Source organism: Pleurodeles waltl, chromosome 5 (genome assembly GCF_031143425.1).
Source record: "Pleurodeles waltl isolate 20211129_DDA chromosome 5, aPleWal1.hap1.20221129, whole genome shotgun sequence".
NCBI classification, from domain to species: domain Eukaryota; kingdom Metazoa; phylum Chordata; class Amphibia; order Caudata; family Salamandridae; genus Pleurodeles; species Pleurodeles waltl.
Genome location: NC_090444.1, coordinates 1,801,894,088 through 1,801,911,806, shown reverse-complemented (window position 1 = coordinate 1,801,911,806; position 17,719 = coordinate 1,801,894,088). Strand labels below are relative to the sequence as shown.

The 17,719-nt window shown below is 44.4% G+C and overlaps 1 protein-coding gene across 2 annotated transcripts in view; it reads right to left on the bottom strand.

Moving 5' to 3' along the window:
* Positions 1 to 3,017: 3,017 nt before the first annotated feature.
* Positions 3,018 to 17,719, bottom strand: part of LRRC73 (leucine rich repeat containing 73) — a 130,834-nt gene continuing 116,132 nt past the window's right edge. For both annotated transcript variants that reach the window (XM_069236260.1, XM_069236261.1), the window contains one exon: positions 3,018 to 5,272. In XM_069236260.1, coding sequence (XP_069092361.1) covers positions 5,202 to 5,272 — 71 coding nt within the window. In that variant the 3' untranslated portion in view covers positions 3,018 to 5,201. The remainder of the gene's footprint in view (positions 5,273 to 17,719) is intronic.

The following is a 17,719-nucleotide window of genomic DNA, read 5'->3' as shown; positions in this document are numbered from 1 at the left end:
TTAAATCTTAACTAAATGTCTTGTCTACTTGTGTAAGAACAAAATGATGTTTCTGAATGCATTTAAACAGGAGAAAATGAGGTGTTAAATGAATGATTAAGGTAACTTTTCAATTTTAATTTTGTCCTATTTCAAACTGCCACATTTACAAACAGCAGGCCTCTTGCTCCTTGGGGCCAGTAGATACTGTGCTATATTTATAGCTGAAAAGTACAGTCATTTCTTTTTTAAATCAGAGAAATTTAAAGTGAAGAAAAATATTTATGTGAAATAGACTCAATTATTTCTTAATATTTTCTTTACTCTAACTTCCTCCCATTTAAATAAATGGCTGTATTCTTGTGTTATAAGGGTGGCACTACAAGCCTCTGGGTGGAAGACGCCTGATGTTTGTAAATGCAACACTGACATTTTTAAAGTGCAGAAAAATGTTCCATATAATAAATGAATGTATGATGGAACAAATAATGGGAAAACCACACAATGCGTGAACAACGCATTGTTTCCATGCATGCCTTTACAACGATTTTTCATTGTAAATGCATGCCTAGTAAAGGCATGTGTGGAACGGCATGCGTGGTTCTAGCATGCCACCCCCCCACCCACAAAACATAACTTCTCGACCCCCCCACCGGCCCAAAAAACACAAGTACCCCAAAACCCCCACCCACCCTAAAAACACAATTACCCCGACCCATCCACCCGCCCGAAAAACACAACTACCCCAATCGCCCACCCGCCCTAAAAACATAACTGCCTGACCCCCCCACCCACCCTAAAAAACATAACTACCTGCTCCCCACCCACCCTAAAAACAATACTACCCTGCCTCCCCACCCGCCCTAAAAACACTACTACCCCAACCCCCACCACCCACCCTAAAAAACATAACTACCCCGACCCCCTCCCCCTTAAAACAAAATGTCCCAACTCCCCCAACCCTGCTCCAGCCCCACTTACCTGACCGCGTCCTCTCCCGATGCACTCTCCCTTTTTCTCTGCCTTAACCACGCAAGTGCGTTGTTCAGCACATGCATGTTTAAGGCAGAGAAAAAGCCCTGCATTGTTCCGTCAAGCGTCGTTCCGCTTCAATGTAAATGACATTGTTGTTCCAGATGTTTCCCATTATAAAGATTTTTGCAGAACACTATTATGCACTTTAAAGTTTTCCCATAAAAAAATGGCTGTATGTTTGTGTTATATATATAACGGTTCCACATATAGGGAAAGGTATGTCATGTGCCACAAGTACATATGACACAGGCTCTCTTTCACCTGTTCACATATGTCCCATTTATACGCACACAAGACCACGCTCTCACTGGCACACGTCAGCCCTGTCATAGTGCCCCTAGTCAAAAAGTATTTTGTTCAAACCATAGTTTCTGGCTGTATGGACATTAGACTTAGTCAGTGAGCTGGGCGGGGAGTGTCTAGTAACACTGCACGAGTGCCTTGGCCTTCTGTAGCTCACAATGATTTTCACTGATCAGAATTAGCTCTCACTACAGAAAAGGTTGGAGACCCCGATGTAGAATATACATTTGGATTGAAACGGAGGCGTGTGAGATGTGGACCGGTGCTGCACTGTGCAGAGTATTCTCTCTCTTGATGTAAATACCAGTGGTAGTTATCTAATTCTTTGCCAGAATTTGATAAACATATCCATAAAGAATTTTAAATTGTTTCAGAAAAGTTTATGGAAGCCTTGACCAGGGAGTTGCCTGAAATTAAATTAATATGCAGTTTTGTTTAATAGATGTGGTAATTTGTGTCCTTACACATGGGCGTCAATTCACCAAACAGCCAGGGGTAGTGGAAGTCACATCACACACCAATCCATGACATTTAATTTAACTCACACACACACGCTTCACATACACACATATTCACACACTCTTTCATATAGACACACTCTCGCCCACAAGCATGCATACAAGATACATTTAAAAACATTTTTTTACTTACCTTAGCTGCCAGATAGGGTCTTATTCCAGCTTATTGTACTCCATTTTCTATTACACAAATAGTGAATAATATAATTTGCTCTTTGGGTAGTAGAAAATTGACAGGAAACCATTAAAGTGGGCCCACAACCAACGTTTATGAGGACGAGCTAACCTGGTGTTCTAAGCACTCATTTTGCCACCGCTGAGGTCAGGGGTCGCAAGGGGCAAGGCAGGGTCGCAGCTGTGACCCCTGGCAACCCCTAAATGACGTCCATGTCCTTACATATCCACTAGTCTTGAAAAGTACATTTGTGAGTGAAGCTTGTCAGTAATATATAAGCACCAAGGGGCAGATTTATGGAGAGTGGGGTGGCACTGAGTGCAACGCCACTTTCCCTGCGCCCCTCAGCACCCCCCTACCGCCACCGTGTGTGCGCTGTCTTTAAAATACGGTGCACCATGGCGCAGGGTAGGGGGCAATTGCATCATCTTTCATGACGCTATTGATGTACTCTGCAGGAGTAGCGACTAAATATTGGCGCTACTCCTGCAGAGTACATAGGGCCCCATTCTAAAGAATGGAAGCCCCCTTTCAACGCCTGCTCTTGAGCAGGTGTTAAAAGTGCTGTACAAAATGGCGTACGTAAATCTCATAGATTTCCCAGTGCCATTTTTCAGACTACCCTAACTGGGGAACTCCCCCTTTGCATACATTATGCCTGGCGCAGGCATAATATAGCGCAAAGGGTTACAGGGTGGCGCAATGCATGCGTTGAGCCACCCTGTAAATACGGCGCAGGGATTTTCACCTCGTTGGGCCACATTAACGTCAGAATAAATTACGTTAATGTGCCACAAGGGGCTATTAAAATGTCCCCTAGACTGTTTTCCAGCGTGTTTGTGAACTGCAGCGAACTGTGTTACTGTTCGAGAAAAGAAAGAGGAGTGTGAACATTGATTTGTTATACTTAGTATTTTATGCATGTCACTCTTGAGAGGGCAGTCTCTTCGAAGGCCCAGCAGAGACCACTTCTTTTCCGAGGCACAGAAGAGCAGTGACACAACAAGCTTGTTTACATTAGAACTTTATAAAACTTCCATAAAGAGAAAGTCCAGCACAGGTTCTTTCTGTCAGCATCAAATGGAACAATATAATATTTATATATATAATTTATATAGAGACTTTGTTAACAAATATACAAATTCTAATAAATACGGTTTTCATAAGTAGTCAGATATCTATATCTACTGTAGCGTGATGTGTCTGAGCAAAGGATATTTACTACAAATATTGACAGGTGTGGGAAGTCTCCTTAGGTGTGAGTTCAGGGAACTCTGGGCTCGGGAAGTATGAGTGGAAGGGTGTATGACCCATTTCTTAAGCTTAGCGGCTGACGGCGGCATGGGGATACTACTGGAGGAAAAGGACTTGATTGACAGGCGTATAATATAAAAGGCTTTGGGCAAAGCCTGGATAGTTCTTGAGGGGAAGGGTATTGCACTGGTAGTCAATACAACACATCTGGGAGGATGAACACTGCACAAAATGCAATATATCTTGATGAAATGTATAGAGCATGTGGAATTCTTTAAGATGATGTGTAGGTGAAGTTTAACAATGGGACATTTCTTTAGTCAAGAATGGACAGGAAATTAGATCGATCTGGATTTTGAGTACGCCTGAAGAGAAGGGCATTACTTGAGTTGAGACATGTCCTATTAAGGCAGTTAGACATGTCTTGAAAAGAGTAGGGTAAGGACTGGGGTATTTCTTGTTTTGAAGGGTGAGTGGTTTGTGGAAGGTTCTTTGAATTAGGTTGGATGCATTTTAGTGCATTTTTTTCTTGGGTGGGTCTGGCACCACATGCAGTTTCTCAGTGGCCATTCATGGAGTTGGACATTTCATGCTGAGCGAAAGTGGTGTATGGGACACCCATTCACGTGGAGGTTTTTTGAGTTACTGGCCATTTGGAAAAATACTAATATGATGCACAATGAGTGAGCTACTGAATGTCTTAACAAGTTAAAGGGAAGGTTTGAATAGGTCTGAAGGTAGTAGTTGAGTGAGAGATGCGTAATTGCTCAAGATGAGCATTGAGGGTGGCATTTTCCCTGTATTAAGTTGAAAGCTGAGCCTCATGATGGTGGACACAGGTCAGGGAATTGGGTGTGAATTTAAGATGAAGGTTGACTGAGGTGTTGGTCAATTCTTAAGATGAACGTCAACAAAACTGTTGGATGTTTCTTAAGCTGAAGAGTTTATCATGAACAAGGGCCATCTCTGAAGAGGAAGACTCCATCAGATGACCTTTGGGAGTAGATGACGGATGAGTTGGGTCATATCTTAAGTTTAAGGATAAGTTGGTAGTAGCACACTCTTTAAGACGAAGGTTTAGTGTGAGACTGGACCCTCCTTAAGATTACACTTGAGAGAGGCAAAGGTTAATTCTTAAAAGGAATTTTGTTTAGGACGTCACTTAAAATTAACCTTGAAATGAAAATTAGGGACAGTTAAAGCCATTTCTCAAGATAAAGTTGAGGAGCAAGGTAATTTGCAAGATGGAGACTAACTGAGGAGTAGAATGAGGACTGAGTGAGGTATAGGATTTTTTAAGTTGAAGATCTAAAGAGTATCTTTTGGCAATAGAAGGTGGGCCAGATGGAGAACTGTGTTTTTTAAGGAAGGCAGCCGTGATAGCTTCTAGGACTTCTTAGAAGACAATTGTGCAGTCTCATCAGCAGGTGTGCAGCCTGCCTCACGAGAAAGAAAAGTGCAGGGCAATCACATGAGATGGTGTGAGTCCCATTCTGTTTCGTACGATGATGAAGTGAATGCAAAACCTGTTTCTCCGTACGTAGGGAAAGGTGCACAGCCTGACCTACAAGGGGTTTGGCGTAAGCGCTCCATCCTCTGTGGGAGGGGATATAAGGCCGGTCTCAGAAGTGGATAAGGAATGTTGTTCTACCCTCCCACATGGTGGAGAGTTTTGTAAGGCTTGTCTTGTGATGGGCGTAGAGGCAAACAACATGCAGCCAGTGGGATCACCATAGTCAATTGACAATTCAAGTCACAAATACAAGCACACAAACAACCCATCATGATGGAAAGAAAAGGGCAAACAAAATGGTATGTGAGCTGCACATGAAAGCGATTGTGCTAAAGTACTTTTTTGACTGTACAACACTTCCAGTGACGACTAAAAAGGTGCACACAGGCTCTTGTGCTTCCAGAGGATGAGGAGGATGACCTGGCTACATCTCGGTTTCCGCAAACAAGTTGTCTCCCAGACCAGAGGTCAGCAGCACCATCTGAGAACTGGAATCTAGGAATGAAAGAGAACACAACATAGTGGTGAGATACACTAGAAGGCGAGCAGAGTTCCCTTTTTTCCCCCACACTGGTGTGAAACTGGGATCGGATATCTTTGGCAGCAAGAGATCAACGCATTGCAGCTAGCACAGTCGCTGGTGGCGGCACCGGGCTGTGTGTGGGAGGTCAGTTTTTACACAACAAGGCTGCAATATCAAGTTGTTCTATAATGAATTCTAAGCAACCAATGTATGTATTAACACTCGAACACGTATGTGCTTGAGGTCATACCTAATTTGGTTTAACATACCTTGGAAGCAGTTAATATTGCTGGGTGGTTCAGCAGCAAATTAGGATTCATTTACGAGGTTTACCTTTCACAGGTGAACGCGCATGTTGCGCAAGAGAATAACGTTTTTGGCTATCTTTGAAACTATCACGTAGGATTACTTGACACACATCCCACCTGCTTTGTGGCTCCTGGGTGTTAGGTTAAAATCCGTTCCTACTTAGAGAACTGCAGTATTCTCCCAAAGGCCCCAAGAGATGTCTACACTCCCAGTGGGCATCCATCCATTCCTTCCTGCCATGCTTTCAGAAGGTGGAATGTTCTCTGAAGAGGGTGGTTGCTCCCTCACTCCCACCGCTGAGTCCCTTCCAACAAGATGTGGTTTGTATAGAAGCTTGGCCCATGCTCATTTAATCTCTGGCTAAGCCAGCACAGGGCGGTGCAAGGCCTTCCATTCCCTCCATCTCCATAGTCTGGGGTATCCGGTCCACTATAAGGAAGGCCCTCATGTGATATCCTCATTTGATTTCTGAGTGGGTGGTGACTCTGCACACTGCAGAATGTGGTGCGGGATGTTCTGTGTGCTCTGCAGTTGCCAGAAGTTGGAAGGTGTTCCTAGACATCGCATATGCCTCTGCTGCCACATACATGTAACCTGAGGAATAAATACTATGTATGGGTGCAGTCAAAAGTCCGAGCAAGATGCTTTGAGAAGAGCAAGAGGAAACGCAGCTCACGAGTGTCCCAGGAGAAGCTGGTGGGCTGTGCAGGACCTTGTGCCACCGGGGAGAAGCCCAATGGGAGCACGTAAATGTCTACGGGAGGCAACATATACTCTTCTGCTGGCAAGAAGAATCCAGCTGGGATTTGGAAGATGCCTGCTAGAGGTGTGAGGTATGCCGTGGGGATCCAACACCAAGCCTGCACGTCAACTGTAGGTCATTTGTGGGTCGAGAAGAAGCCTGTGGCGCTAAGTAAAGATCTGCTAGGGCCAAGGAACATTCTGAGGAAACAGCAGGCCTCTGAGCAGCGCGAAGAAAGCTGTTGGGCTGCCAAGAAGCCTGGTGGGGTGTGAGTTACTAAAGAGCCTCGGGGTTGGGGGAAGGTGGCAAGTAGCAGCCTACTAGGGGAAGAAGAAACCTGTTGGGGTAATATGATGTCTGGAGATAAGATGACAAAGTTCCTGTTTGTGAGAGTGGAAGGGGCGGCACTTCAAGGTTAATGTACATTTTCAATATTTAAAGCTCTTCCTTTGTAGGGCAATGTGTGTTTAGGAGGGTGTGTGGGCTTTTGTCTCGTGGCTTGCCACTGCATGTGGCCACATGAAGGAGTTTTTGTAGTTGTGTATTCTGAACAGTGTACGTGCAAAGCTATAAAGGCACTATAGGTTTGCCTGCTAGACTACAAACACTTTATTCCAAGTTCACACCAGATGGGCATGTTGGGTACTGTGTTGTGTGTGTGCCATTTTGGGTGATTTAGCAATGTACTTTGGGTGGAGTATTACTTGCCAGGTTTTATTGCTATGAACGCTGTTAGTGATATTGCTGCTGTTATGGGTTTATTATTAGAGTGTGCATATATTAACTGTGTCTTTGCCGGGTGCAGGATATTTTCGATTTGTAGGTGTTGACAGTGTTTCATTTGTAGGCGTGTTTCTCTGTCTGGTGGTGTTTATGCACTGTGTGACTGCTCCAGTTGCGTTCAGCAAGCCATGCTCCAGTGATTCTCTACAGAGTTTGTAGGTCAAGCATAGCAGAGCGCAAACACCACTTTTCTGATGTGTTGGTATCTATGTGGGCTTTTAACCACGCCCACAACACACCTATCACTTTCACTTGTTCATGGGCTTGCCTTTCAAAAATCCTTTGTTATCATTGGTAAATGCTTTACGTTTGTCCCTCTTTGGGACAGTTTTGTTACTGCCTTGGACATCGCCCCTGTTTCATGGATAATTGCACGAATGCCGATATGTCTGACTGCGAGCGAACATCTTTTTGCTTTTGTGTCTCTCCTTCACGCTCACACTCATGGTGGCCGTGGCGCTTTGAATCCGCTCACTTATGTCAACTGTTTTACTTTTCATTTTCAATTTATGTGGCAAGAAAAGTCCAGTTAGGAATTTACAACGCTAATAGCTCTAACTCCAGCAAACGCAAGACCCATTACATTGCAAATGCTTGTTTTGTCCGGTGTCGTCTATATGGACTGCTTGTCTATTCCATTTGTGTTGCACTGAAAAATTATTCCTTAAGCAGTCTGTTTTCTATGTCTGATGTTGTCTCTGGATTTCTTCTCTGCCCCACGACATGATCCAATGTTCCTCTACGTATGTGTTTTCCTTTCCTGCTGCTGTCTGTGAGTTGCCTCCTCCTCCAAGTATGTGCAAGTAGTCACCGTGTCTGATGCAGACGTGTGTTCCTTGCCTGCAGGTCGTGACCTTGTTCAGATGCAAAGGGGTGCACTGCTCTGGTTATGTGTATTTGTGCAGTGGTATGATGTCAGAAATATTGTACTGTGAAATAAAAGAAATGTGGGGTTATAAGTGATTATGAATGTGCATGCTCGAGGCGTGCAGTGGTGGTAGTGAGGGTGACATAAGAGAGTTTGGCCAGCTCCAGTGGGACTTGATAGTGCTTACTTACCGGAACCTGTACCTAAAATCATAAACACTCCTTGAATACTACTTAGTTATAACTCCAATGCTCATGACTGTGGAGGGGCAACGTTTAAATGCAATTACTGTTTCTTACATTAAAGAAGGGCCCTGACAGTCAGCATGGGAGTTTAGACCACTGTCTCATTGATTTAGTCCATAGGCGCCAACATTTTAGAAGAGAAAAGTGGGAGATTTCGAGAAACAAATCTGGAAAATGTATTTCGCCAATTGACTTCTACTGGGGCCGGAATCAAATTACTGTTATGCATGGGATTTGCAAGTCTGCTGCTGCAGGATCAGATATTAGATGTGCAAATATATGTTTGTTTTCCTTAACTGTTGTAATGCTATCTGTATTTAACTACCGACTCCATCTTGACCACTGACTACATTTTGTGCTTAGCTTAGCTTAATACGCCGTCACATTGGTTACGCAGGTATTTTTCCATGCACTGCCTGTTAACATATTTTCGCTTTTCTCACCAGGGAAGGGAACGTAATATGGGGGAAAAAACCTGATAAGAAGGTACCAGGCTGAGAATGTTTATGGTAGAGAAGGGTACAGCTTGGCCTTGGAAATATACAGTGAGATCTGGCCAGTCTCTAGTGTGTTTTTTCAACACTGACCTGGTACGGCCAGTGCTTGAATTTCACAACTTACTCGATGGGAGGGGAGCTTTCTAAACCTGCCTCTTAAGTTTGTTTAAAGTATATAAGGTGGGGACGCTTGACACAGAGAGAAGGAACTCATCTCTGAGGGTGGACGCATTGCTCAGAGTAAAATCCTATTGGGGTTGTTCTCTTTTGTCTCAGTTGTCACGGGTTCCAGAGCTTGACGTTGGCAGACAAAGGATGATGTTGGATTCAAGCCCCATGATGATGCATTTTTAATTCTTAATATCTAGCTTTACTGTGTGCATTCATAAATATACGTAGTCACTATATATATATATATTAATTGTTGATGCTGATAGTTGCTGTTTTGCATTTTTTTTTTATTATTATTATTCCACTGCTGTGATTATTTTAAGAGTTGCACATGTGTTGCTGCATTCACATTAAGTGCTCACATTATTATTTTCATGTAACCCGGGAAGTGCCTTAATAAACTCATTACTCAGACTAAGAGTGCTGCATTCTTTGCATTCCTTTCGCTTTGTTCCCTCTCAGCCTGAAGCAAAGCACACCTGCCGGGAGCACAGAGAAAGAGCTAGGGCAGGCAGAGAGGGCATGATGCAAGTGCTGTGCCCTGGCCTGCAGGAGCAGGTTACTGGCAGTGAAGGCTCCGAGTTACACAAGACAGGCCCTGTCAGCTGCAGAGGAATCAGGTTTTTACATGCAGGAATCAGGAGGCAGGAGACTAGCCTTGAAATCAGCAGTCTTCCTTCTGAATCAGGAAGGTTGGCATTTATTTTAAACCCAGGTCTAGACATGCCAATGGCCAGGATGGGCCTCCTTGTTACATAACTGTAAATGTGGCTTAAATCTAGCTCCAAGGTTTTAATTGGCCAGCCGTGCCATGGAACCAGGTTACGTCACGATGCAATGCTAGGAAGGGGGTGGGAGTTCTCAGAGGCAAGTTCGACAACCATTTTGAAACCCCTCCATTCCTGCAAAGTGATTGGCTCTTAGTCGCTCTGAGGAAGGGAGCCCTGACTTGTTCTGTGGAGACCTGCAGAGCTGAGGGAGCTGCTGCTAGGTGTCTTCGGGCCAGGGTGGGTTTCAGTCAACCGGCTGCCACGTGGCTGGAGGAGGGCTGAGAAGAACGCAGCCTGCTGTGCTCTGCGTTGCCAACCTCTTCAGCCTGGAGGCTGCAGATGATTTAACACCTAGTGCCAGCTTGCAGCAACAATGCCTTTCAGGACCATACAGCCTCCTCCTGGCTGATGCCCACTTATACCAAAGATTTTTAAAATTTCTTGTTTGATCCTGGACAGACCTAGCTCCTTCAACCAGTGGGGAGTTTACAGAGAGCTCCATATCGAACACATGAGATGATATACATGATGGATCAGAAGGATGTGTTCTGCCTGGCTGAGACAAATGTAGAATCCAGGATGTTGCAGTCATCAGTCTAGGATTGCCGCCCAGTTTGCTGTTTGTGAAAGAGCTTTTATCCAAGGACACACAGCTGTGTTTGTGGTATTGCTCCTAAAATCCTGTTTGAGCAGAGGCCAACCTGAAGGCTATTAGTTTAATTCAGAGGAGGGAAGTGAAGTGAAATCCAACCGCAAAATATCCTCCACTTTACTGTTCCCCGAATGATTCTCTTAGGGACTTAGTTGGTCCTCCAGAAATCGAAGGATTTTTCATTGCCTCTCAACTATCTAAATCTGTGCAGAAGGTTTGTGGTAGGTCTGGTTAATCCCTGTAGCATTCATGGTCTGTAAACAACACAACCTCTCGTTTCTAGATATTAAAGTAATTTAACATCAGTTATTCCACACAGTACAGCCAGGGAGGCTGGGCACTGTTGCTGTCGTGGGACTGACACTGCTAGCCTGTGACTGTTCCCATGTCAGCTTCATAAAACATTTTTTTGATTATTTTTGTCATTTAATTTGTATCGATTACAAAACATTTCAGACAGTTTCCAGCCCCTTCTTGTGTTCACAAATGGCATGCTTAAATCCAATGCTTCTTCCTCATCTGGGAACTTTCTTGACAATTGGCGAACACTGCAAGGTGTAAAGCTTGCAGTGGTAATATCCTCATAGTATGGAACCACATAGACATGAATTATAAACTTGGCCTGGGCACAGTTTTCAGAGTTTCGCTATGCTGAGCTCCACGAAGTGCCGAAAAAACTCTGCCACGCTACACAGAGTTTCACGAGCGGCGGAGTTTGGTGTTCACACTGTTTGCACTGATTTTCAGCACCAGTAGCTTCTCCGGCCCTGTAAAGTCAGTGCGAATGGCATCACACTTGGGCGCCAGACAGCACTAATGTTTTTCTGCCACTCAGTAGATTTTCTGCTCCAGCAGCAGCTTCCTCAGCGCGAGCGGAAGCTTTCTCAATTCGAGTGGTAGCGCCAGCCGCAACACCTACATTCAGAAATCTCGCTTGCATTCGCCAACTTAGTGATTTCTAACACTCACGCTAACCAACTTAACATTGGTGGGCCGCCCGAGAAAAAAACTGCTTTGTGGAGTTTTTTGGGACTCCGCACAGAGTGGGGAAAACTCTGTGAACTCTGCCAGCGTAGCGGAATTCTTTGCCCACCCCTATTATATACGACGTGCTATTTGCCTCTTCTGATAGACATAATATTCTCCCAATCTAGGGTGTATAACCGAAATGCACAAGCTACTGTATAAACAAAATTATGGTCAAAGTAACATGATATTTCAAGGTAGATGTACACATCAAGGCCGGCTTTTGGGCGGTGTGAGCGGTGCGGCCGCACCGGGCACTTACCTCAGGGGGGTGCTGTATTTAGCAATAACTTCCGTTACTTGCGATTTAAAAGCACCTGCTGAAAAGCTCCATGTGCGTCCAGCATTCAGGAAACAATTAAAATGTAAAGATACCTCTTGTGATTATTGTTCCTTCTAGGGAGAGGAATGGGAGTTTTGCCTAGCGGCAGCTCTGACTCAACATAAGGTAGCATGGAGGGTTAATATGCCTGCTGCTAAAAAACTGAACTATAGAGCATATTTAAGAAAAGTGGCGCTGCACTATGTGCAGCGCCACTTTTCTTGCACCCCTTAGTGCACCCCTAACACCACAATGTGTGCATCATATTTAAAATACGGCGCACTGGCGGTAGTTAGGGGACTTGCGTCAGAATTGTTTACGCTAGTCCGGCGCTTTGCAGGATTAGTGTAAAGAATGTTGACACTAATCCTGGAAAGCACCCAGAGGCCCATTGTAACCAGTGGAAACCTCCTTTTAATGCCTGCTCTGAGCAGGCGTTAAAAGTGACGGAAAAAATTACGCTAAGAAATCTGTCAGATTTCTTTGCGTCATTTTTTTGTCCCCCCTAACGGGGGGATGCCCGCTTTCCATACATTATGCATGGCACAGGCATAATGTAGCACAAAGGGGCACAATGCATGCATTGCACCACTTTGTAAATATGGCGCAGCGTTTTTGGCCTTCTGGCGCCACATTAGCATAAAAAAAATGACACTAATGTGGCGTTAAAATGGCAGTAGGGGCTCTTAAACATACCCCTGGGGCACATTTGAAAAAAGTGGCGCTGCACACAGTGCTGCGCCACTTTTCTTGTGCCCCTTAGCGCCCCCTAATGCCACCATGTGTGTGCTGTTTTTAAAATACGACACACTATGGCGGTAGTTAGGTGACTAGCATCAGAATTGTTTGCGCTAGTCAGGCGCTGTGCAGGATTTTTGTAAAAATGTTTGCAGTGGCATGCATTGAGCCACTTTGTAAATATGGCACGGCGTTTTTGGCCTTCTAACGCCATATTAGCATTAAAAAAATTACGCTAATGTGGCGTTAGAATGGCGCTAGGGGCTCTTAAATATGCCCCTATATTTTATGTGGATAGCTGAGTGGATTAGTAAAGTCAGCTTTTACAAGTGCTTTAAAACACATGAATGTATGTAAAAAGGGGGCTATGGAGAGATGAGGGGCACATTTGCGGGGTGGTAGTGAGTGAAAACGAGGTGGAGGTCATGAGGTAGGTGGGGGCGCCAAAATAAACTGTTGCACAGGGCGCCACCACTCCTAAAGCCGGCCCTGTGTACACTAAGGGGAAATCCTACCAAATATACAGTATGGTGAAATACATGTGTGTTAAATATTTCTTGTTCATCCATGGCATACGTCCTAATTAGTTGCATGAGTTGTAACAAAACTAAAAATAATGTGAGGGATCATACCCTATCGCCATTGAAATGATGTTGAGATATATATCACCCTTCTACATAAAGGTTGTAATGAATGGATCCACTGCGGGCATATTCAAGTAGTGAGGAGCGGAGATTCATACTGAGATCTTATTTCAAGCCCCCAAAATGCTCACAGATTTGGTGTGTCTCCGTAATACATTTACCAAGAAAGGTAATGTCCACTATGAAGGCAGACCTAATGGAAAATATTCCCTTGTTGTCCACTGTATGTCTCTGTACTTGTCTGGTGGAGGACGGAACAGTTGGTTTGCACCTTGATTTAATATGTGCGACTTGGAAAAAATGGCATCATAGTGGAGCCATGGGAATTGTTTTTGTGAACACTACTGGCTATTGTTAAAATGCCCCCTCATCTCAACACCCCCAGTATTCTTAAAACTTACCAGGGCAACCAGATATAGTTGTGTCTCGTTCTTATCAAAGTAGTTGTGGAAAAAAGGTTTCTCGGGTCATAAAATGAAGCCAAGCAATAAGATCGTGGAGAGGTTGGCGGATTCCCGCGTACCTACAGATTGCCCCTCCCTTTTCCCCTTGGTCCTCCTCTGCCATGTCCTAAACAATGAACTTGGTTGGGTGCTTGGTAGTATGGGGATTGAAATGGTGGCATCTGGTAGCCCCAAAGCTGTGATGGCCAACAAACATTCAAGGACCAAATCTCAGACCCAGACTCAGAAAGCTGGTCTTTGAGTTTTACGTCAATTATTGGTATTAGTGGTAGATTCTTGCTCTTCACTTCTTGAACTTCAGCCTCCTGTTTCAGATGTCCATTCCTGTGTATCTCTTGGCCAACCTTCCTGGCCTCTGTTGGTCCTGTTGTTCTGAAAATGACTCCTTCTGCAATGTACATACTAGGGCGGATGGACGAACATCTCTCTGACCTTCAGTCTGCGTCTACTACACTAGGTAGTTCAATAACAGGGACTAACGCGTAGTCAACCCAGGGGTTACTTGTAGAATGCCGCCAAGTAATGGGAGTATTGTGTTTTGTGTGAGTGCATCTGCCTCCATACATCTGTCAAGCTCTGGCCATCTGCAAATAGCATCAGTCGTGTCTCCTCCTTTTCTCCGCAGAGCCTTTTGTGGGCTCGGTAACGCAGAATGTCCATTACTTCCCCTGCTACAGCGTGCAGTGACTCTGGTGGGTTTCTGTCCTTATCTTGAGCACCTTGTCCTCTAGTGTTTGTGGTGCGTGTATGTTGATAAATAAGAGTGCTTGTCAGCCCCAGTGCTTAATTTGAGCCAGTGGTTGCTGGTGGGGGCCACTAGAACTTATTTTTCTGCATCGGATATTTACAGAACACAATGTTATGTTATGTTATATGAATTTATATAGCGCATGGCTACCCGAAGGCCTCCCAGCGCTTATAGCGAAAACAATAGCAAGATTGATAGAAGAGGGAGTTATGTTTTAAATAGCCAAGTCTTTAAAGCCTTGCGAAAATTCAATTCATGGCTGATTCCTCATAGGCCTCGAGGTAAGGAATTCCACAGCTTTACCCCCTGGTATGCTAAGGATCTTCCACCCCATCTAGCTTTCCTAACTTTTGGGGTCACTGCCAGGTAGGCGGATGAGGATCTAAGAGGTCCGTTAGGTGAATAGAAGGAGGCTAGGGTCCTCAGCATTACTGGGCCTCTGTTATGTAGTGCTCTATGTATATGGCACAGTGTCTTAAATTGTATCCTCTTGGTCACGGGAAGCCAATGAATTGTAGAGATTCCTGCTCTTGTAGATTCGTGTTTAGGGATGTTCAGCAGCAGACGCGCAGAGGCATTCTAAACTATCTGCAATCTTTTAATTACATATCCTGGTGCACCAAGGAACAGTGCATTTCCATAGTCCAATCGTGAACTAATCAATGGCTGTATAATAATTATTTTCACTAAAAAAGGTAGGATTGTGAAGACCCTCCTTAGAAGCCTGAGGATGCCAAAAGAAGTAGCAGCTATTTTGTTGGCTTGATGAGCCATCGATAGTTGGGGGTCAAGCCATACGCCCAGACTTTTAATAAGTCCTTTGGGGGGAGGTAAGGATCCCAGGCCCTCCATAATTGATAGATTGGGGATGGGCTTTGTATGTTGTCCGAGTATCATCACCTCCGTCTTATCATCGTTAAGTTTTAGCTTACTTCTAGACATCCATGCTGCCACAGCTTGGAGGCAGGGGACAAGTGATGTGCCTTTACTACGGGAGTCATTAGATAGAGATACAACTAGCTGTGTGTCATCTGCATACGACACTAAGGCTAGTCCAAAAGGTTCAACTATTTCTGCCAGGGGTCGCATGTAAATATTAAAGGGAGTGGGACTAAGGGGGGACCCCTGTGGGACTCCATAGCTATTGTTAATGCACTCTGAAAAATAAGATCTGTCTAGAACTTGGAATGTTCTATTCTTGATAAAGGAGATGATCCAGTCTAAGGACAACCCAGATATTCCAATATTTTGTAGTCTATCAATTAAAATGTCAAGATCCACTGTATCAAAGGCGGCGCTCAGATCCAGGAGGATGATAGCTGTCTCCAACCCCTGGTCTCGGCGCCTTCTGGCCTCTTCCATAACCGCAATCAATGCAGTCTCAGTACCATGTAATGGTCTGAAGCCCATTTGAGTAGTGTGTAGGATATTATTGTCCTCTGTGAACCTAGACAGTTGGATGTTGACGTGTTTTTAACAATCTTGGACAGAACAGGCACTAGTGAGATGGGCCTGTAGTTGCTAAGCAGTACCGGATCAAGATTAGGTTTCTTTAAGATTGGTTTTACAATTGCATGTTTCCACTGCTCTGCCACTACTCCAGAGGACAGTGAAAGATTAATAAGATCTGTGATGATCGGAACTATCATTGGCGCACCCAGTGCCAGTGCTTGAGGAGGGGCTGGATCTAGCGGAGATCCTGATTTAATGGTCGAAAGATATCTACTGACATCTTCTTCCGCTATCGAAGGGAAGTCTGATAAAATCGCAGGGGCAATAAACTTCTGTTCTAGTGTCTCCTGAGCATAGTCAGTAGCAGGGGGAAGGTCGAGTAGATATCTAGTACTTTTTGTTGGAAATATGAAGCAAGGTTATTAACAGTTCCTGCGATGCATCCAAAGGCATCGATTCCTCTCGAGACTGGGTAATCTCGTAAAGAACACAAAAAATCTCTTTAGGAGAATTCGCCGCCCGCTCAATTCTTGAGGAGTAATATTTTGTTTGGGCTATTTTTATCTCGGTATGATAGGACCGAATTGCTTTCCTGTATTCTTGTTTTATTGCATCATCATATGACTTTCACCATATCCTTTCCCACTTTCTACATTCTCTTTTAAAATGTAAGAGATGAGAGGTAAACCTATGCCTATGTCGTCCCCTCCCTTTGGAAGAGAGCGGTAGGAGAACATCTAAGTTGCCTATAATCCATTTGTTAAAGGACTCTGACATATCTGTAACATTGCTCTGACTGAGTGGTTTAAACTTTCCTAAAATGTTAATCCAGTCATCAGCTTTTAGATTATGCCAGCGTCTTCTAGGTGGGATGGCGTTATGGGTCAATTTCCTGTGCCTAGGTATGTCTATTTCAAGTGTTATCAGAAAATGATCTGACCATGCTAAATGGCATGATGACATAGATTTTAGTTCTTTAACATTTGAGAAAACCAGGTCAATCGTATGACCCCTGTTATGCGTCGGACCCTTGATTAGCTGTACTAGGTTAAGGGCCTCCATGTCCGCGAGCAGGGATTTAGTCACTGCATTATCCACTTCCTCTGCATGGATATTAAAGTCACCTAGTAAAGTGAGATTAGGTTTAGAACAAACCAACTCAGCAATATTCTCTGTTAGCGACTGCAGAAAATCTCCAGGACCCTGAGGGCGATAGACCAAGGCATCTGTCAAAGTAAATTGAGGATTCAGCCTGATGGAAAGAAATATACTTTCACATCCTGTAACCTGTAGAGGATGTGAGTTAACCGTGAGGTTGTTCCTATAGATTAATGCAATGCCTCCCCCTCTGGCAGAGGCTCTATCGAGCCTTCTTATTCAATATTCCTCAGGTATTGCTAAGGCAACATCGGAAGCCAAGCCCTCATTTAGCCAGGTCTCGGTTAGACAGAGCATCAAAGGTTTTGTCTGTTCTATTAGTAAGTACATATCCAGTTTATGTGCTACCAAAGATCTACAATTGGCTAAAAGAATCTGATTTGTATTATGTTTCTGGACTATTAGCTCCAAGTTGTCCCGGGTAGGTTGCGGGGACCACAAGAGATGGAAAAACACGAATCAGAAGAATGGAGGAAGAGAAAGACAGCACAACTGTCACAAATGGAGAGAACAGGAGCCTGCACGTGGGATAAGGGGGTGTCTTCTAGTGGTGCATTAAAGAGGCATGAGATGGATGTAAGACTACCAGCTTTGGGACTGGGCGCGTCGGCGTTTAACTGCACCGTCTGCAGGCTTCTGACAGAGGCAATCTTTTACAACTTAAGCACTAGGTAACCACCACTCCCCATCACACCAATTTGGGTCTTCCCATTTTGCCAGTGTCATGAAGAGGAGGCCCTTTTGTATCACAACTGCCAACCCTCTTGTGAAACCTGCTGAGGCAACCAGCCTGTATTTCCCTTAGGTCATGAAACTGCATCCTGGTCCCA